The sequence below is a fragment of the Anolis sagrei genome, chromosome 6 (genome assembly GCF_037176765.1).
Source record: "Anolis sagrei isolate rAnoSag1 chromosome 6, rAnoSag1.mat, whole genome shotgun sequence".
In the NCBI taxonomy this organism is placed as follows: Eukaryota; Metazoa; Chordata; class Lepidosauria; order Squamata; family Dactyloidae; genus Anolis; species Anolis sagrei.
In genome coordinates, this window is record NC_090026.1 from 66,069,203 (window position 1) to 66,092,179 (window position 22,977).

A 22,977-nucleotide genomic window follows, 5' to 3' on the forward strand; every position below is an offset into this window, starting at 1 on the left:
TTACATGCAATATTTGCAAAACTGAGAGACCAAATACAGAGTTACATGGTTGCACAATAATTACTTAGTAGAGGTAATTATTACTAGCTCCTGTAATTCTTCATCATTTAATAAAATAATATTGATCAATTACCGTGTTCCTGGTTCAATAGTGGAATCAAAGGGACACTTTGTTCATGTCCTATCAGACAATGCTCCCATGTTGGACAGAAAGCTGGAAGAAACTCTAGACCAGGGGTCCTCAAATTAAGGCCCGAGGGCCAGATACGGCCCTCCAAGGTCATTTACCCGGCCCTCACTCAGGGTCAACCTAAGTCTGAAACTACTTGAAAGCACACAACAACAACAATCCTATCTCATCAGCCAAAAGCAGGTCCACGCTTCCCATTGAAATACTAATACGTTTATATTTATTAAGATTGTTCTTCATTTTGATTATTGCATTGTTTTTAAGTGTTTTTTTTTTTTGCACTACAAATAAGATATGTGCAGTTTGCATAGGAATTCATTCATGGGTTTTTTTCTAATTCTAATCCGGCCCTCCAACAGTTTGAGGGACTGTGACCTGGACTTCTGTTTAAAAAGTTTGGGGACCCCTGCTCTAGACAATGTTAATGGATCTAATAGATATAATTTTCCTCAACATCCATTAAAAATATTTGTGCTTTGGTGACCAAGAATTGCTGACAACCCCAGAATATGCTGTTTTGTCTAAAACTGAGATCTCTTAATCACTCATTTACTAGAAAGAATTGTGAGAAAATGTAGCTACTCAAATGTGGAATTGCCGTGTTTGCCTTGTCTTTTTTATTACATTCTTAAAGAATAAAGTTGTTGGTGTTTTGCTATTTTTTTCAACAAGGGCCTATTCTCTGTGAGATGTACATGGCCTCACCTCCTTCCCTTACTGCAGGAACCTCCTTCCTCGAAGCGGGTTCTTCCGGGATTTTCCCACCTTGAGGAAGGAATGGAAGAGGAGCCATCGTTCTCCATCCCCGGTGGTTTCTTCTCTCCTTCCTCCCTCCCTCTTCATAGCCCCCTATCCCAAAGCACATCCCAGTCCTGCCTGTCCCACACGCCACCTCAAGTGTATTTCTAAATATATGGAAGAAATGGGAGATCCATGTGGGAGCTGGGAGGATCCCAAAAAAATAGCTGAAATGCAAGAGTTCCTGAAAAATACAGAGAGTTCATCAATCTAATCAACACATATCAATAAAAATATATAAAAGATATATAAACTTCTGGTCAGAAGTTCCTGACAGTGGCCATAGGAAAGTCTTGTTGTTCATTCGTTCAGTCATTTCCAACTCTCCGTGACTTCATGGACCAGTCCACACCAGAGCTCCCTGTCGGTCGTCACCACCCCCAGCTCCTTCAAGGTCAATCCAGTCACTTCAAGGATACCATCCATCCATTTTGCCCTTGGTCGACCCCTCTTCCTTTTTCCTTCAATTTTCCCCAGCATCATTGTCTTCTCTAAGCTTTCCTTTCTTCACATGATGTGGCCAAAGTACTTCATCTTGGCCTCTACTATCCTTCCCTCCAATGAACAGTCAGGCTTTATTTCTTGAAGTATGGACTGGTTGGATCTTCTCGCTGTCCAAGGCACTCTCAGAACTTTCCTTCAGCACCACAGTTCAAAAACATCTATCTTCCTTCGCTCAGCCTAGGGAGGTCTACAGAGTGAAAATTCATATTTCCCAGAATTTAATATTTAGAAGTATTCTTTCATCCCCATACATAGACAGTCTTATTCACCATCAAATCCCTTTTGAGTCCTTTTGGGCGGATGGCCATTGATTAATTAAGTATTTCATCTGGTCTGTCCAGAAGTGCCCACAATTCAGAGTTACTGAAAGACCTTCAGTTCAAATGCTGTAAAAGAGGGAGGCACCTCTGTCTACCTCCTCTACACTGTGTATGCTCAAAGGCCACTCTTGCATGTTCCCCTTACGCTCTTTTAAATAAACGTAAAAACCACAGCATTGTGACCCTTCTCATAGATTTGCTCGAAGACCCAGATCATTTTGGTCCTACCATTACTACACCTTGATCTGTGTCATAGATTCAATTTCAGCTACTGATGTGGCTTTGAAAAAAAATGCTCAAGCTTTCTAAAGAAAATTGACCCTTTTGATTCTCCTTTCAGACTCTTTTTCTTACTGTGAGTGCTCAGACTGTAGAATTATAGCTCTGCAATTCCCCTTTAACTGCCACAATTGCATTCTAGGGATTTCCAGAATTTGTGGTTCGGTGAGGCACTAGAGGAACTCTCTGGCTGAGAAATCAAAATACCCCTTCCTAAATTATTTATTTGTCGTGTCAGGGCAACCAGTCAATTATATTACATTTCTAACAGAACAAACAAACAGACAAAATACAAAATTTGTGAGTTTGGTAGTTGATTAAATGTCCTTTGACCAGTATCTGGCCACTTGGAGTGTTTCTGGTGTTGCTGCAAAAAGGTCCTCCATTGTGCATGTGGCAGGGCTCAGGTTGCGTTGCAGCAGGTGGTCAGTGGTTTGCTCCTCTCCACACTCGCATGTCGAGGATTCCACTTTGTAGCCCCATTTCTTAAGGTTGGCTCTGCATCTCGTGGTGCCAGAGCGCAGTCTGTTCAGCGCCTTCCAAGTCGCCCAGTCTTCTGTGTGCCCAGGGGAGAGTCTCTCATTTGGTATCAGCCATTGGTTGATAGGGGACATGAGAGAAGCCTCCTCGCAGGATTGTAAGACATCCGGGCGTCCCCTGGGCAATGTCTTCGTAGACGGCCGATTCTCTCGCTCCAGAGGCAACCAGAAGCGACTTGCAGCATGCAAGCAAGCAAGCAAAACAACCAATGGACCTTTACAGGGGAGATGGTAGCGGGGTACAAATAAAGTATTATTATTATTATTATTATTATTATTATTATTATTATTATTCTGCGTTGTGCAAATAGCACTCCTGAGGAGCAAAGCGAAAACAGCGTAACCAGGCCCATAGCCAGGATTTTGATTTGGGGGGGGGGGGGGGCTAAGTTTGATTTGGGGGGGGCGAGTCTGAGTGAAAGAGGGTCTACCCTAGCAAACCTTTTGTATTGTTACCCCAATACCCCCATGCATATGGGATATATTGAGTATGGTGATCAGATCATGATATGAATAAACGTAACAGTTTAAATAATGCACCAGTAAGGCCTTCTCACGGACCACCATGAGAATTTCGGGGGGGGGGGCAAGCTCCCCCCCCCCCGCCTTCCAGATCCAGCTATCATACTTTTACCCTGAGGAAGCCACAGGGAGGAGGGAGCAAGCTTGTTTTCTGCTAGGGCGCGGAGACTAGGGCGCGGAACAATGGCTTCAAACTACAAGAAAGGAGATTCCATCTGAACATGAGGAAGAACTTCCTGAGTGTGAGCGCTGTTCAGCAGTGGAACTCTCTGCCCCGGAGTGTGGTGGAGGCTCCTTCTTTGGAAACTTTTAAACAGAGGCTGGATGGCCATCTGTCAGGGGTGATTTGAATGCAATATTCCTGTTTCTTGGTAGGGGGTTGGACTGGATGGCCCATGAGGTCTCCTCCAACTCTTTGATTCTATGATTCTTCTTCAGGCTAAACATGCCCAGCCACTCCTCAAAGGGCTTGTTCTCCAGACCCTTGATCATTTTAGTCGCCCTCCTCTGGACACATTCCAGCTTGTCAATATCTCCTTTCAATTGTGGTGCCCAGAATTGGACACAATATTCCATGTAAGAAGTGTAAAGGGGGGAGGATTCCAAACCCCTACTGTTTGGAGCTGGATCCCTATGGCAGGGGTCCACAAACTTTTTAAACAGAGGGCCATGTCACAGTCCCTCAAACTGTTGGAGGGCCGGATTATAATTTGAAAAAAAACATGAATGAATTCCTATGCATACTGCACATATCTTATTTGTAGTGCAAAAACACTTAAATGCAATACAATAATTAAAATGAAGTACAATTTTAACAAATATAAATTTATTAGTATTTTAATGGGAAGTGTGGGCCTGCTTTTGACTGATGAGATAGGATTGTTGTTGTTGTTCTGTGCTTTCAAGTCGTTACAAACTTAGGTTGACCCTAAGCGAGGGCCGGGTAAATGACCTTGGAGGGCCGCATTCGGCCCCCGGGCCTTAGTTTGAGGACCCCTGATTTATCGTGTCATCAGCAACCATTGTATTACAATTCTAACAGAGCAAAACAAACACACAGATTAAAAAGAAAAAGGAAAAAAAACACACAGATTTTGCAAATTTGGTATTTGGTTAAATGTCCTTTGACCAGTATCTGGCCACTTGGAGTGCCTCTGGGGTTGCCGCAAGAAGGTCCTCCATTGTGCATGTGGCAGGGCTCAGGGTGCATTGCAGCAGGTGGTCAGTGGTTTGTTCTTCTCCGCACACGCATGCCAAGGATTCCACCCTGTAGCCCCATTTCTGAAGGTTGGCTCTGCATCTCGTGGTGCCAGAGCGCAGTCTGTTCAGCGCCTTCCAAGTCGCCCAGTCTTCTGTGTGCCCAGGGGGGAGTCTCTCATCTGGTATCACCCATGAATTGAGGTGCTGGGTTTGGGCCTGCCACTTTTGGACTCTCGCTTGCTGGGGTGTTCCAGTGAGTGTCTCTGTAGATCTAAGAAAACTATGTCTTGATTTAAGGGATTTTGGCCTGCATCAATAGGAGCATAGTGTCTAGATCTAAGGAAGTAATGCTACCCCTCTATTCTGCTTTGGTTAGACCACATCTGGAATATTGTGTCCAATTCTGGGCACCACAATTCAAGAGAGATATTGACAAGCTGGAATGTGTCCAGAGGAGGGCGACTAAAATGATCAAGGGTCTGGAGAACAAGCCCTATGAGGAACGGCTTAGGGAACTGGGCATGTTTAGCCTGAAGAAGAGAAGGCTGAGAGGAGATATGATAGCCATGTATAAATATGTGAGAGGAAGCCACAGGGAGGAGGGAGCAAGCTTGTTTTCTGCTTCCTTGGAGACTAGGACGCGGAACAATGGCTTCAAACTACAAGAGAGGAGATTCCATCTGAACATTAGGAAGAACTTCCTGACTGTGAGAGCTGTTCAGCAGTGGAACTCTCTGCCCCGGAGTGTGGTGGAGGCTCCTTCTTTGGAAGCTTTTAAGCAGAGGCTGGATGTCCATCTGTCAGGGGTGATTTGAATGCAATATTCCTGCTTCTTGGCAGGGGGTTGGACTGGATGGCCCATGAGGTCTCTTCCAACTCTTTGATTCTATGATTCTATAAGTCGTTGATGTGCTGGCTGATACCCAAACAAGGGATGAGCTGGAGATATCTCTGCCTTGGTCCTTGAGAGAAGCCTCCTCGCAGGATTGCAAGACATCCGGGCGTCCCCTGGGCAACGTCTTCGTAGACGGCCGATTCTCTCGATCCAGAAGCAACCAGAGACGACTTCCTTGCAAGTGAACAAAACAGAAAGTAAATAAACTTGGCGGGCGAGCAACCCTAAAGGAGCGAATGCTGCACGCGGGAGGCGCGCGGGAGGGAACGCGCCTGCGCAGTGCGCGCGCGCTGCTCGCTTCAGCAGCCTTTGCCTCGCCTCAGCCTCGCCTAGCTTGCCTGACTGGAATTTCTGGCCCGTCCCTTCAGGTAGCAGCAGGCCCCGCCTGGGCGGGCTCAGGTATTGAGGCCAGTGGCGGACCAGAGGGAGAGCAGAGGGAGACCCTCAGCCTCGCGCGCGCAAAAGGAGAAAAGTTTTCCTGGGAGTTGAAGAGAGAAGGAGGAGGACCCGGCGAGAGGCGGAGCGGGGGGCTCCTCTCCTCCTCACTCACTCCCTCCCTCCTCCCCCCTTGGAGTTGTCATCCTCACATTGCAACAGTCCTCGGCAGGGCGAGCAGCGCGGCTGAGGCGAGGCAAGCGCCTTCCTTCCTCCTTCCTTCCTTCCTTCTTTCCTTCCTACTTGGCGGAGATGGGCTCGCTATGGTTGTCCTGTGGGGCCCTCCCGCTCCTGCTCCTGGCTCTGGCCGCCGCGGACGAGAAGCGAGGTGAGGAAAGCGCGCCTGAGGGGAAAGTGAGGCCGGGAAAGGGCGGGCGCTTGAGCAGAGAGAGGCCGGGGAGACGACTCAGAGGCATGGCCCTTCTGACAGGCAGGCATGGGCAAACTGTGGCCCTCCAGGTGTTTTGGACTTCAACTCCCACCATTCCTAACAGCCTCAGGCCCCTTCCTTTTCCCCCTCAGCCGCTTAAGCTTAAGCGGCTGAGGGGGAAAAGGAAAGGGCCTGAGGCTGTTAGGAATGGTGGGAGTTGAAGTCCAAAACACCTGGAGGGCCACAGTTTGCCCATGCCTGCATCCAGGTTGTGCAATAGTTTTGTTTTGTAGTTTTAACCCTCGTATATAATATGATTAGGGGTAGCATTTGATTTCGTTATGCTAAGGAGTGATTTCTCAGTTAGAATCCAGAAGGGGAGCCAGCCCATCAAGACTTAACTTGCAAAGTAATACAGAATGTCATATAATAATATAGCATTTCGGATCTTTCCAAACAGCGCATCACATAGTTTTTTTGTTTTTGCAATTCATTTTTATTGGTGAATGACATGGGCATAGACAAAATGTTGACATCTATATAAATAAAAATGTCTGGAAGGGCCCTGAGTGGTCATTCCGTTAAAAAGGTACTAGGAAATGGTTACATGGCATCATGATGATGATAATAATAATAATAATAATCTATATAAATAAAAATGTAATATTCGTTTGTGGGATTAACAGAACTCAAAAAAACACTGGACGAATTGACACCAAATTTGGACAGCATACTCCTAACAACCAAAGGAGTGATCATCACTAAAAAAAAACAAAAAAAACCCGATTTTGTCATTTGGGAGTTGTAGTTGTTGGGATTTATAGTTCACTTACAATCAAAGAATATTCTGAACCCCATCAACAATGGAATTGAACCAAACTTGGCACACAGTTCTCCCATGACCAACAGAAAATACTGCAAGGGTTTGGTGGGCAGTGGTTTTGGAGTTGTAGTTCACCTACATCCAGAGATCACTGTGGACTCAAACAATGATGGATCAGGACCAAACTCTACACAAATACTCAATATGCCCAAATGTGAACACTGGTGGAGTTTGGGGGAAATAGAGTCATCTAGCCATAGATGTAGATAGATAGATAGATAGATAGATAGATATGATTCACTCACACAGAGATATAGTATCATAGATTTGAAAGGGACCCCTAAAGAAGGACATTTATAAATTGCATGCTCCAGAGTAGCAAACTAGACAATCTCTACATCAACACATCAACAAAGAAACAGCAAGAAATACTGTTTACCCACAAGCATAAAGAAACTACATGTATTAGAAACCAACACTTTCTCATTACTTTATTTTCCAGATCAACAGACTGGGCCACAGCAACGCGTGGCAGGGGGGCCACTAGTGTAGTATAATAATATAGCATTTCAAATCTTTCCAAACAGCACATCACCGATGCATAGTTTTTTTGGTTTTTGCAATCCATTTTTATTGGTGAATGACATGGACATAGACAAAATTTTGACACACACACACACACACATATATATATATATAAATGTAATGTTCGTTTGTGGGGTTAGCATAACTCAAAAACCACTAGTCAAATTGACACCACATTTGGACACGGTACACCTAACAGTCCAACGAGTGTCCATCACCCCTAAACACACACACACACAAAACCCCAGTGGAACAGACTTAAAAACTCAAAAAATACACTATATGTACACATATACACATGCACACACATATACACATACAAGCACACACATACACACAATATGGATGTACACATAAACACACACACACACACACACACATATATATACAAACACACACATATATATACAAATATATACACACACTTAAACACATATATACACACATACAAAACACATATACACAGACTGGGCCACAGAAACGCATGGCAGGGGATGGCTAGTGTGTATGTGTGTGTGTGTGTGTGTGTATATATATATATATATATATATACTAGCTGTTCCTGCCACGTGCTGCTGGGGCCCTGATGGGGGTTCTGTGGGGGAGGTTTGGCCCATTTCTATCATTGGTGGGGTTCAGAATGCTCTTTGATTGTAGGTGAACTATAAATCCCAGCAACTACAACTCCCAAATGACAAAATCATTTTTTGAGTGACGGACATACCTACATTGGGTTGTTAGATGTCTTGTGTCCAAATTTGGTGTCAATTCATCCAGTGGTTTTTGAGTTCTGTTAATCCCACAAACGAACATTTCATTTTTATTTATATAGATATATATATATACATACACATACTGCACTGAGCCTCCTGCAGGCTGGGAGGGGCGGTATATAAATGTAGCAAATAAATAATATTTATATACATATACATATAAACACACACATTAATCAAAGATAAAAAGTCATTGACATGACTGCAATAGCTGGTTTCTATTACACTGAAAGTAGGTGAACATGGTTTAAAACAAAAGTAGGAAGTGAAGAATAGGGGTGAAAGAGGGAGGAGGGGGAAAAAAGTAAGGGAAACCAGTATCAAACATCTATGTATCACATATACATATAAACATAATAAATGTTTAAAATGTTTACTGATGCATAGTTTACAGCTCACTGCTTTAGTAGGAAGTCTCACGTGAGATTTCACTGCTTCCTAAATCAGAAGAGAATTGCAAATCTTTCTAGGCTGGTGGAACCCATGCCCGTCCTGCCGTACTTAGATCTGAGTTTGAAGGGAACAAAACTAAACTGAAAAGAAAAATAAGACCGCATGGAATGTTCCCATGAAGAGAAAATCAGAAACCCTTCAGTCTGTTTATCCTTGTCACCTGTGCTGTCTGCCAGATGGCAATAATTCCAAAAAAGAATATGCCGGGTGAGATGGATCCCCAAGAGTGCTCTGAGGTTCTTTGAGGCAGCGTGAATTATAAAGGGGAGAGGGCAAGTAATGATTCACTGTGCAGAAGTGGTGACCCCTTAGAGTGCCTTCCTATCTGCCACTGTGCAGTTACCAAGGCATGCACAGATGCAATAGGTTAGGACACTCTCTATAGCACAGCAGTTGAAAGTCACAAGCAGTTTTTCATTCAGTTGATGGTTCTTTAGGAATCCCATCAACCCAACTTGAGATGGAGGTGGAACCAAGAGGAGGGCTTCTCCTGAAGATCTCAAGGCCTGGGCTACTTCGTACAAGGTGATGCAATTAGCCAAATAGCCTGGACCTGAACCATCTAAGGCTTTAAAGGTCACAACCAGCACTTTGAATTGTGCTCGGAAACAGACTGGCAGCCAGTGGAGCTGCTTCAATAGTGATAGGATATTGGAAGAGTTGGGAAGTGGGGGACTGTCCTGTTTCCTCCTCTTTCTTAATCTGATTGGTGATGTCAGGCTTCCTGATTTCCTTCAAGAATGGGATCAGGATTATAAGAAGTCGTAAAGTGGTTGTTGGGACTCCCACTTCCTGTAGTTACAAACAAAACTGTCATAATCTCAAAAGCAGGTCTGGAAAGAATAGGAGCAGACTTCTTCTGAAACTGGAATGTTATCCACAGTCATACATGGGGTTCATTCCGAATTTATCTTAGAATCTTCTGTTTTTCTGCTTCATTTCTCTGATGAGCTCTGAAATGCTTATACCTTAAGTAACGTTATTGGCACATGTGCCATGAGTTTCTGCTCTATAAGGGACTTGCCTCTTTGTCTAGAATTCATTCTCTTAGTTCCTCTTCTTGTGTGTGCTTCATTCTCTCTTTTCTTTCACAAGCCTTTGAAGCACCAATAGAACTAACAACTTTGGCACAGGAGAGAAGTTTTGGTATTTACACGGTCCATGTAACAGTCGGATGTGTCAGTTTCACAAGAACATACATGCCCTGCGAAGAGGTTACTGTCTAAAGATTTCCATCCCCTTCCTGTAACTTGGGAAAAACCAGCAGTGATTCATTCATAGGAATAACAGTACCTAGTAACTAGCATTCCTTACAGATGGGAGACGTAACAATTGATTGTGCATTTGCTTGATGCGTTGTTTCAAAGGTTCCCTTAACTATCAGGTGCTCTTTTGTGCCAATACAAGCACAGTGTAGTTAAACAGAATCAGGAACTGCTCACCGTGAGACAATTTCTTTGCCAAGACATTTTTTTAAACACTTCTACATGTGTGTGTTTTCTCTTCCCAAGTGAAGTAATTCGTCAGTCTTTATGATTTGGTGCTATGTCAACTAAACTTACTTGAAATTTTACCCCATAGCTGTATTGCTCCTTACTTTAACACCTGTGAAAAATAAAATACTCTTTTGTTGTTGACAATCTAGTTTAGAAATTGGAGTGGGAATGGTGTAAAGAAGTTTGGGAGTTTGTCTTCTAGCCAGTAAATGGTTTTCCCTCTGCCTCTTTCTTTAACTTATGTGAATTTTGGAGAGCAAGCAGGGAGCTTCAATTCCTGGCAAATCATCTTTGTTTTGGAAATCTGCCAGAAGGAGAAAAATGAAGATTTTTCTCTTTCGTTCTTTCCCCTTCTCACTGCCTCTTTCCTGAAGGGGGAAAATGTCTGATACATGAGCAAAAGCAATTTAAGTATTTCATGATTCCAGACAATGAAACAATCTTTGGAAAGAGAAACGCCTCTCTGAAGAGCCTAATTGCACAATCTTTAAATTGTTCTCCACTCAAAAGAGCAAGTCCATACCTGTTGGTGATGTAATTTGGACAAGGTTGTGGGTTTTTTCCCTCTATTCCCTTTTTTGGGTAGACTCACATCCACTTTATATTTTTCAGATAAAACTATTTTGAAGCATGAGTAGTCTGAGTTAAATCCTTAAAGGAATAAAAAGAAATTGAAAACAAAACTTTTAGAATTATGTATATTCAGTATAATCCTAAGGAATAATTTGTTGGCAATCTCTGTTGTTAATAACTTCCCCATACCAGTACTATAATAGAATGTAGACAAACATTTTAATTGTGAAATTAAATTGTTTGTTTAGATTTAACAATTGTAGGCTTTCATGCACTGGTATAGATAGCAAATTCTTCCTGATCTTCACCATTCTCTGCTGTTAGGGAAAAGATAAGGTGTATTGTTTTTTTTATTGTACCTTGTTTCTGTAGATACTACTCTATATGGTGTAGGTGTTCCTAAAGTTCATATAATAGATTAGAGAGCGTTACTCATCATGCTTGAAGAATGTGTCTTTGGCCTGAGGAGCTTAACATCTCAATTTCAACAGCACCAGGAAAGAAAAAGATAGGAACAAAAATGAATGTGAACAAGGGTAGTCTTAATCAGTAGAGAAAAGTGATAGAGTCAGAAGGGACCTCAAGGGCTGTCTAGTTTAACCATCTGCAAAACCAAAATACCCAACAAACATGCTCCTACAATATGATCATCCAAGTTCTTCTTAAAACACCCCAAGAAGGGTCCACTACCTTGCAAGGGAATCCATTCCACTCTCAAATGGCTCCTTTCGAATGTTAACGTGCAATCTCTTCTTGTGATCTGAATCCATCGGTTTGTGTTTTCTGGAGCAGCAGAACATATCTTTTCAGATATTTAAAGATTCTATTACATCACTTTTCAAGGTGCATCTACACTATAAAATCAATGCAGTTTGACACCACTTTAACTTCATGGCTTAGTGCACTCTTTGACAAAGAAGGCTAAAGAGCTTGAAAACCTGAAACTCTGACTATTCCATAGCTTAGAGCTGTGGCAATTAAAATGGTGTCAAACTGCATTAATTCTACAGTGTAGATGGACCCCAAGTTTTCTATAGATTACACAAACCTAACTCCTTAAGTGACAAAAGCTAGATTAAACAAAATGCTCTATAGAGAAGCTGGTTTACTAGTACTATGTGACTATCATTCATCCCAATATATTATAGAGCATTCTAAATATTGTGTCTGCTTGCTGTGATCCACTTGTAATAAGGAACAAATATAGTACTATAGAAATGCTTATTGATAACATTGTCAATGTTTGAGATGCCTTGCCTGCGAGGAAAAGCTAATACATTTGTGGCTTCTCATTTAAAAAGAGGTATAATAATAAAAAAAAAATACTATCAATGTTATGGAGATGCTTTTTCAGTCTCCTTCAAAATAAGAAAATTCTTAATGAAGTTGATTGATATGTCATGCTCAAAGGCATTATGCTTCAGATGACTTAAAATTGGATCACAGAAAGGGGGTAACTATTACATTTAAGCCTTGCATATGAATTCTAGAGAAGTGTCCAGCTGGTCATTATTGGAAACAGAGGATTTATGTGATGAAACATTGGCCTGATCCATAAAGGGAATTCTTTTGAGCTGGGAAATGGACATCAACTAAGAGTGATCTGTATATGAAGAATGGAAGCTACATTCGGTTTGAACATCCTTTCCATTGCTCAGATGTGTGTATTGTCCTCTCTGAAGCTGTGGATCCTAGGGCAAACATTTTAAAGAATAGTAGATCAAAGTTTGAGTAAATGCCAAAAAGGAATGTTTTTCTTTCTGATACTTTATTATTCTCATAATTGGAAGATGTATGGATTCGGCCAACCCAAGTGTTGTTGTGTTAGAACCTTTCCACTCCATTCTAGAGCAGCAAATACATATATTGTAGGCAGTTAATGTATTTCTCTGTGTAGATTTTTTTTAGTTAGGTGCAAAAGTGAATCTTAAGAATTAACCTCAAAGCCACAAGGAATAGTAATGGGGCAAGGAAATAGGGAGAGACACTATGCTTGCCATCAAGGCTTGATGGTGTCATCTTGGCATAGGCCTGAAGATATTCTTTCTTGGATTAGAACATGCAACCTGCTGAGAAGAAGGCCCTTTTGTCTTGTCCTTGGAGTAAGTTGCCTGAAATGCCTTGTGGCTCTTTTATTTTAACTCTTCCTTTGAGATGAGGAGGGGGGGGGGGTTGAGTTTGAGGTGTGGAATTTGTCTGATAATTAGGTCTCTTAACATGATCTCCACAGTGAATTGCCTGATATAACTACAATGTTGGTATTGTAGCTACTGCTGTATATACTCGTATGTAAGTTGACCTTATATATAGATTGAGGGCAAGTTTTGGGGTCAAAATGGATTTTGATAGGACTCATAGATAAGCTGAGTCTGTATATACTTGTGTATAAGTTAACCTCATGTATAAGTTAAGGGCAGGTTATAAGTCTACAAATTAAGGATTCTGATATGACTTGTGTTAAGCCGAGCATCATTTTGCAGAGAAGGGAAAGCACAAATGCTGGCTTAGCTGCTTCGATTGCTACCATTTCCCTTCCTAGACATTAAAAAGGACCAGAAATGGCAATATGGAAGTGCTTTTATAAGTCCTCCCCGTACAAGCTCTTGCCTCTTGCTACTCTGCTTAGAGAGGGGTGTGGTTCTTTTTTTTTTAAAAAAGAAAGAAGTTGAGGTACAGTGATCACATTGACCTATGGATAACTCAACCCAGCTTTCTAGGGTTGATATTTTGACTAAAACATTTAGACTTAAAGAGTTAGTGTTGACTGACCTGTTCGTTATATGTCATCATCATTTACACTTTTCAGTATTTTAACGTTATTGTAAAATTGAGTTAAATGTATTAATTTTGTAAACTTTTAGCAATCAGTCTACAGCTCCACCAAGATATGTAGTTTATACGCAAATGCAGATGTATCTTGAATTTTCTGCTTCTAAGCAATATTGCATGAAGAACATGAGGAACAACTTTGAGGAGTAGGATCTTTGTGAAAATTCTCTACAGTTCTGGAACAATGATCTTCTAATATTATGGATCCTGTACAAATCCCTCATGGATAGAGCAGGCTTTTCTCCTCTTGAAGTTGTACTTCACAACATCAGAGGAAGCAGGGCTCAAGCATTACCTGCTGCAGGTTGCTTTTATAGACTTTGATCTAGTCTCTAATTTTTTGGCCTTTCGAAAGGTACTCATGGAAGCAATTTAGTTATTGCCATTGGCAGATTTGGAAAAAATACAAAGAGTATCTACAGTTGGTTGTAGACATATAAGTGCATTTAATTTTAAGAGGCTCATATACACTTGTGAGCATTTTGGATTTCTAGATCTCATGAATCTTTCAACTTTTTAAAGCTCTGTATCATACATTTGGAGACCCTGGTGGCATAGTGGGTTAAACCTCTGAGCTGCTGAACTTCCTTACCAAAAGGTCACAGGTTCGAATCCGGGGGGCAGTGTGAGCTCCCGCTGTTAGCCCCATCTTCTGCCAACCTAGCAGTTCGAAAACATGCAAATGTGAGTAGATCAATAGGTACCGCTCCGGCGGGAAGGTAACAGCGCTCCATGCAGTTATGCTGGCCACGTGATCTTGGAGGTGTCTATGGACAATGCTGGCTTTTCGGCTTAGAAATGGAGAAGAGCACCAACCCCCAGAGTTGGACATGACTGGACTTAATGTCAGGGGAAAACTTTACCTACCTTTACCTTATCATATATGTATATGTTATGATTTACTTTGTACATGAATGTAGCAACTATTTGGCTTTGACTTTAACCCCTTGAACAATTTAATAGAACAGTGGTTCCTAATCTTTGGTCCTCCCAATGTTTGTGCTATCAGCTCTCTGGAGCCACAACCAGCTTGGCTAACTACCAGGAATTCTGTGATCTGAGTTCCAAAACCCCAGGAGGACAAAATGTTGGGAACTACTGTAATAGAAGGTAGATTTTGCTAAACAGTGCAATAGATTCCATTGGACCTGATCAGCTTTGTAAACGTTACATAGTTCATGTAATTGTGTCAAGTTACCACATTCCACAAGGTCTTCGTTCTGATATCAAACATTTATGAAAATTAGTGCTGTATTTTGGGAATACATAACAAATTATAATGTGCAGTTCAGAGCAATAAAAAGTTCTGTGGTTTTCCTTAGAGTCTGGTGTGCGGTTTTGCCCTGCTGTTAAAAGTGATGCATCAGCAGTTTCTTAAGGTTTCTTCATATATGTATGTATTCAAAAATGTACCAACCCAGTAGCTATTTATTACAGTGTAATGTTTTAGTATCACCGAAATATTTGTGATAGCAGTGTGTATGCATTATCCAATACGTTGTCCTGTTCTTGTCTGCAAAACAAAACTTGAAAAGTGGCAGTGTTTCTGCCTAGCAGTGATGCTGTGTCACATTCCAAGAGAGGTCTTCACATTGGTCAAGGACAGTTTTTCTTTGCAGATTTGTGTGGAGGACATGTTCTGAAACTAATTACCCTGCAAAGCTGTGCTGTTTCACACAGGAATTTTTATGGTGATGTGCATTGTGCTTATTGTGAAGTGCTTGCCCTTTTTGTTACTATTTTTATATATATTGTTTTGAATGCTTTTTTAAAAATAGAAGTTTTAAATAAATGCTGTAGAAAAATACATCTTAAATAGCAGCTCAGGTTCTGATGTCAAAGCTTAGCTGCTTTGGGAGAAAACGTAAGGTATAAATAAACATCATGATGATGATGATGATGGTAATAATGGGCATGAGAATCACACTGATTGAAAAATACCATATTCCAACAGGATTGATTTTCTCTTTATTGCTTTTCTTACTATCTCCTTTACTCACAATCATAGTTTCTTTATTTGTAATGTATAGAAAGAAGAAAGGTGTGCATCTTAAAGTGGAGTAAACACCCAAAGCTTTGGCAAAGTAATTTTGATTGAGAATTATGTTTGCTGTTTTTTATTTTTAAAAAATGGAGACATATAGGTTTCTGTCTTACACTGTCATTTTTGTAGAGATGTATGGCTGGCAAACCTGAACATATATCTTCTAAAATGTATGAAACAGTTCAGTTTTTAAAAAGCCAATTAAGTTTTACACTACATCAATAGGAGTATAGCGTCTAGATTGAGGGAAGTCACAGTCCCACTCTATTCTGTTTTGGTCAAACCTCACCTGGAATAACACTGTATCCAGTTCTGGGTATCGTGGTTGTCAATAAAGTTAATGACAATCTGGAATGTGTCCAAAGAAGAACGATCAAAATGATCAAAAGTTTGGAAGCTATAAACCCTACGAAGAAAGGCTTAGGAAGCTGCATATGTTTAGCTTGGACAAAAGAAGGCCTAAACCATGTTTAAATATTTGAAAGGACGTCACTTTGAGGAGGTAAAAAAAAATCCACCTAAATATCGAATTCCACGGCATATCGAACATTGGAATGGCATAAGGATATTGAGAAACGGATTCTGATTGTATTGAGGTGTTGATAGGATAATTAATTGTCGTTGTCTGTTGTTTATGATGTGTTTTAACCACTTGTTATTGTTATGATAAATTGCACTGTGTAAACCGCATTGAGTCGCCGCCTGAGGCTGAAAAATGCGGTATAGAAATAAAGCAAATAAGTAAATAAATAAATAAATATTAGGAAGAACTTCCTGACAGTAAGAGCTGTTCAGCAATGGAATATGCTGCTTCGGGGGGTGGTAGAGTCTGTCAGGGTTGCCAGATAAAGCTCATCAGAGTATGTCCCATGTAGGGCTCAAAACCGTTATACTCTGATCATCTGCAGTACATCAGCACATTTCAGTGGACTGTTTCCCAGAGGCCGTTTATTTGCAAATAGCATTTTGTTTAATCCACTTACAAACTGGATTATAGTGTCTGTGTAGAAATGTGACAAATCTTTGCTTTGGAAACTTTGCATCAAAAGAAAATTTGATTGCAATCTTTATGTAAAGGAATGGGGATATTATATTGCATATTCTTTTGAGATCTTGAAAAACTGGATCCTGCATTTGCACATTTTAATTTCCTGAAATTTTGCTTCTCTACCAGCTGGGAAGCTAGTAAATTGATTGCTTTTTATATTAATGCTTTCCTAAATATACAAGATAACTCATTTTGGCAACAATAGTTTGAATTCTCATATATTCAAAGAGAACTGTATACTTGTTTGGAGTACAGGATATATGATACAGTAAATTGATTGCTTTTCATATTAATGCTTTCCTAAATATACAAGGTTACTCATTTTGGCAACAATAGTTTGAATTCTTATATATTCAAAATAGCTGTATACTTGTTTGGATTACAGGATATATGAAGCTTGCACTTAGCCTGAAACCCACTGGGCAATCTTGGGAAAGTCACACACACTCAACCCCAGAGTAAGGCAATGGCTGATCCCCTCGGAAAAAAACTCGCCTCCAGTTATAGGGATGCCATAAAGTTGTAAAAGATTTGAAGGTACACAAAGGAATATGAAGTCCCAGTGTACCCAAGTGGGGCTTGCTTCTGAATAAGACATACAGCATTGTGGTGCTAAACTACTTTTTGGTCTCCTCCCCAGTTGGAAATATACAAATGCTACCTTGACTATTAATTTAAGCAGGTAGGTTTATAATAGAGTATGGAAAAGTGTGTTTAATCAATTGTTACAGATAGAGCTCCTTTGTGTTATTTTTCTGGCTCTTCTATGATATTGATCAGAGGAGTGGCTTTACTAATTTTAGTGGTATAATTTCTGTACTTCCAAAAAGAGATTCACTAGAATATCTCTATTTTCAAATATTGGTGAAGTTGATGACCCCCCCTCCCCCATTACTAAATTAATTGCTAAAGTAAGATGAAAGAACTGATGGTGAGGTGATGTAGAGATGATCTTGTAATATAAGATGTTACATAGCACCGTATGGTTGCTTTTAAGTCTAGCTGGAGGTTGGTATTGAACAGTTCCCAGATTACACTAATGAGCAATATGGCGATAGTCTAAAACAGGATAAGTATAATGGTTAAATTATGTGTCTGAAGTTAATTCTAAACAAGTGAAGTGAAAGACAATTTTTGCATAATCAATCAAATGTTTGAAAATACATGAGTAATTATAATCAAGGCTAGTGTTCCATACTTTGAGGTGTGAGTAGGGTTTGACCAATGCATCCGTTGCCTGTTCTGCTAAATAATTCACCTGATTTTATTTTTTACATGGTCAATGACTTAGAATGCCAAAAATACATTCCTGTTTTTGTTAGAGGGCCATGATAATGCCTGACATATTGTGATGCCCAGCCTTAGGGGATTTTCCATAGATATGCCTTATTGGTTATACTTGTTAAACAACTTTATAAACAAGTTCCATTGGAATCATACAAAGCTGTTTAAAAATGGCCAAGATGGATTAAAAGAGAAGAGATTATATAGTGTGTGTGTGTTCTTACTATGTCTTAAAAGCTCAGCTTATCAAAAGAAAAAATGTATGCAATATAAACACAGTAAAAATACCATACAATAAAATGACAGGAGCTAAAATTAACCTGACAATTCAGAGGCTGAAACCACTTGACATGCCACAAGGACAAAAAGATCAATGTCTTAAATGGTCTTATATTATGTGGTTTTGCTTATGTGAATGCACAGGTGAGGAGGAATACACATTGATGGCAAGTGTTACATTAACGCATAACCTCTTGAGCTATACTTTCTTCCTTTCTTATTTCTTGAGTCTGTGGCAATACATAATGACTCAGTTTAGGTATAATGCAAATGACTCAGTTCAGGTAGACTACCTCATTCTTTGCATATGATAATAAGACCTTAAGAACTTGACCCCCCCCCCCGGGGGGGGAGGTTGAGAAGGGCAGGGTAGAAATGCTGTAAATAAATAAATAAATAAACTTCATTATCTAGTTTGCTATTTGCTCTATCAAGTTATAGTTTGCTTACAAACAGTGTTCAGGCACCTGAAGTTTTAGGCAGAAACTCTGATAATTCACCACAGGTTTAGAAGATTGCCTATACATTGAAAATATCTGAAAAGGAGACCTTTGACCGGCTCTAGACAGCCACAAAATATGGGGTGGAAACAGCACACAAAAATGCCAGTTCTGCCCTGCATTGCAGACCGACAGGTACATCCCAAGCCATCTTGGCAGGGGGAGGCATCTCCTAGTTCAGTACTGCTATGCAGGGACTCAGACTCTAGACCAGGCATGAGCAAACTTCGGCCCTCTGGGAGTTTTGGGAGTGTAGGGTGGTAGGCAGGATACCTACTGCCAATTCCACTTACAATTTGGACTTTCCCATTTATTTTTTAACCTAAGGTGCAATTGTTTTAAGTGGCTTTCCCAGGGTTGTATCAGATTAGCCTATGTGCATTTTATAAATACCTGAAGACTGATCCAACCCACACCGAACTAAATGATCAGTGATGGGGCTTTAGTCATTGACTCTAGCACCATGTCTTTAGTCAATTTGCATACAAATAAGAGATAATGTTTTCCAGAGCCATCTAACCATACAAGGCAGCTCCAAGCCAACTTGATAGCTCAAATAAGTGCCAGTTTTCTGTGTTTAGGATGGGGTGGGAAAGTGGATGGTAATGCGGATATAATCTGGCCCTATTCCCAACCATGCCAACCCAGCGTTGGTATGATTGGGTTAGTGTCCCTCCACAGAGGTGGTTGTTGGCAGCCCATCTGGCCATAATGCTCCCCTGAACTGGTGTACTTCATGGCAGTTCAGGGCCACATTTGTGCCTGTGTAGAACCACCCTAAGTGAATCCAGAACACAATTATTATGCTTCAAACATTGAAGAGTGAAATGTCTGGATTCTTTGCCACCGACATGTATCTTTCATGTAGTTTACTCTGTTGCATGTTATATAATGTAAATGTGAGAGTTGAATAAAATAACAGGGTGGAGAGAGAGTTATGGTAAATAACTTGTTTTAGCAGTTTGGTCAGATATTTCAACATTGCCATGAGCAAAGATGTAAAACATTACTTAATTTAGTCACTAGTTTTTTTGTTTTTTAAAAAATCAAGTTTTAACTCATTTAACATAAAATTCAACTAATAATAAAGAACATGTCTAGTGATATAATCTAGTTCAATACAATTAAATCCACATTTTGAAACTGGATTGTAGAGCAGTTTAGCCTCAGTCCCCAGTTTGAAATGCAGGATTTGAGAAAGTAAGCTTTTGATATAGAGAAGCATTTGCTTCCCGCAGCTTCCCCCAACTGTCTAACCCTTTTTCTTTGTCTTTTACCATAACACTGTTTACATGCTTGAGGCATCTGAATTTGTCTCATAAATTCTTCCCTCGCCCTATTACCACCTCTGAAATTAACATACCTAGGTCACTTCTGTTCATTGTGTATGGCATACCATCATTGTGATGATCATAGGTTACAGCCTTCTATTATGTGGGTTTACCTGTTTGGAACCTTTGCTTATAGAGAATTATTTTGTAATGTAGGGTGTTGCTCTCAAAAATTGATCTTTGGGTTCCTCCCTGTGATATTTTAAAAATTATTGTGTCAAACTATCTTCTCTTCCAACGCCAAGTTTTCAGAGAGGTGGGTTGTTCAAGACATAGACATCCAATGCAGGAATTATAAATAATTTAAATTTAAAATGGAAGCTGTTGTTTTGTGACTTTCTTCATCTCAATTTCTCCATTTTTAAATCATGCCTTGTTTTGTTCTCCATGTTACAAGAGATATATTTGCTGTCCTGATAAGTGCTTCAAATGCTTCTTCTTTGCAACATTGCACTGTTTATATAGTTATCGACTTCAGTGGATTTCATGAAGTGATCCAGAATTTCCGATGAGTTTTTTTTAAACACAGAGTTTCTGGCTGGATGCAGGTCATTTTGAGGGTGAATGTAGACACTGAACCTCGAGCTGACTTCCAGCCAGATTTTAATGCCTATGTGGATGGGGCCTGGATCTCCACAGTGCCTGAATAAGAGATTTGTAGGGTTTCTATATATGCTGCCTTGTATTCCATGATGAAAGAACGGTGAGATACAAATACAATGAAAAGAATAAAATGGCTTAGATACCATATTGTTACTTTGGATATGAAATTATTATTGGGATTTCTCAGTTCATCTGCCGTGCAAGTACCATTACTAAGGACTCATAAGCACGGACATTTTAAATGTGCAGGTTGATGCAAAAGAACAGGATAAATGAAAATGTGTTTGAAAATGAAATGTGATCAGTGGAAGAAACTAAAACAATAGGAAAGTTGTCAGTTTTTGGAAACCTGCTCATAAAATTCAGAATAGATAAACTTCAGGTACTTCATAGGATAAACTTCTCATCCTGTTAACTTAGTTGTTGATAATTAAAACCTCCACATCACTTTCTAAATTCATTATTCATTGGAGATACAGGTTGGTTTGACCTAGCTTTTCTGTAGATATGTTTTCCATCTTCCTTGCCCATCTTCCCAGCCTCTTTTCACCCTTGGGCTACTCCTAACAGTAATTAAACAGTATTGTCTTTAGACAAAGCTGTATCCTCTAAATATATGTAAAAAGGGAAAACAGTTTTGATGAAATTAATAATGTCTTTATTGTCCTAGTTAAGAAATTAAAGCAAATTAAGTGATTCATGTTAGAGGTTTAAAGAAAGTCAAACAATGTACTGACTTTCAAAGGGACGGCATTTGCCAGTAGTTCTCAACCCTTTGGTCTACCAGATGTTTTTTAACTCTCAGAAGCCTCAGCTAGTATACACAGGGTAACTGACCAAGAATTTAGATAAATTAATTCCTAAAAATCTGGAAGACCAAACGTTGAGAACCACTATTCTGAGATGTAATGGCACAAACTGTGTAACATATATTCACAGATCGCAAGTACTAGAGGTGTTCATGAAGAGAGATTGAGTGAAGTGAGCCGACTCAAGAGAATGACAATAATTTTTTTCCTAAAGTGCCAGGGACTGGTACCATATTGTGGTCATTGGCTGGCTGGCTTGCTTGCTTCCCTCCCTTGGAAACTCATCAATGACTGGTAGCTGATTGCTCACAAACCAGTCTCTGATAACGAACACTGCACTAAAATGATCGTGGGAATTGTGTAAAGACCATTCTTTTATAAAAAAATATATTTATCTGCCATGATTCTATTCCCTTTTGATACATTAAAGGGATTCATCCTTTACCATTAGATGTATTTTGAAAAGCTTCATTAAACTATTTGGTAAAGGTTCCTTTTATAGAAAGAATAAGCAAACATTTATCTAAACTGTTACCATCTGTATGCCACTCATTAACTGAAACCTGATACAGTTTAAGTGATTTTGACTACAGCCCTAAAGTCATTGATGGAATGGTATTTATACAATTCATTGCCAAATTTCAATATTGGATAATTCTAATTCAATCTTTTTCTATTAAAAGAAAATTTTTGTACAGGAGCACTCAATTTTTTTTTGATACAGTATTTAATACCTGAATCACTGTCATGTCTTTCTGTGACTGCTATTCAATATATTCCATAATCTTGCCCTGGTCTATTATTTCAGTAGATTCAATGGGATAGCATCTTCTATAAATATTTGCATTACTTCCTAACTGGAATACATTTTAAACCACATCCACAGTGTTATCTCAGCTTCTGTCTACCCTTTCATTGACGGTTTCTGTAAAATCTCAGATTATCCATGTTATCACATTGTCCAGAAGCTAAGTGAAATAATGTTCTAAAATTATATAATACACCTCTAAACCTGTAACAAGTTTGGATGCGATACCAGCTGGGATATATGAACCACACAGAGAACTTTGGGGAAAGAGACAGTAGGACATAAATATCTGAAGATATTAACATTAAAATATATGAGGTCATACAACCAAAAATTATTGTTTTCATTGGAATAGCATCCCTGTTCCTAAAATGTGGACATCTCCTTCCAATAAATGAATTTGCATGCTTGATGTGCATGTGGAAAAAGTACAATTCATACAAATAATCATACACTTCCTCATATTTCATAAATACCCAGAGTATTTACTTACCTTGTTGCTTTTGTTTCCTTTTATCTGACCCATGACCTATTTTATCTGTAAGGGAAGCCAATTTGAGGCAAGAGTCCGTTTTTGTATCAACTGTATTTGTGAATACTGAATAAAATGAATTGTAAGTCAAGGATTTATTTTCCTTTCTTAAAGCCAACTAGCAGCAGAAATATGTTTTAGCTGCTTACACAAAG

The 22,977-nt window shown here is 39.8% G+C and overlaps 1 protein-coding gene across 1 annotated transcript in view; it reads left to right on the forward strand.

Moving 5' to 3' along the window:
- The first annotated feature begins 5,563 nt into the window (after positions 1–5,563).
- Positions 5,564–22,977, forward strand: part of EGFR (epidermal growth factor receptor) — a 131,384-nt gene continuing 113,970 nt past the window's right edge. The window contains exon 1 of the mRNA XM_060781559.2: positions 5,564–6,010. Within this exon, the coding sequence (XP_060637542.2) occupies positions 5,935–6,010 (76 nt within the window). The 5' untranslated portion in view covers positions 5,564–5,934. The remainder of the gene's footprint in view (positions 6,011–22,977) is intronic.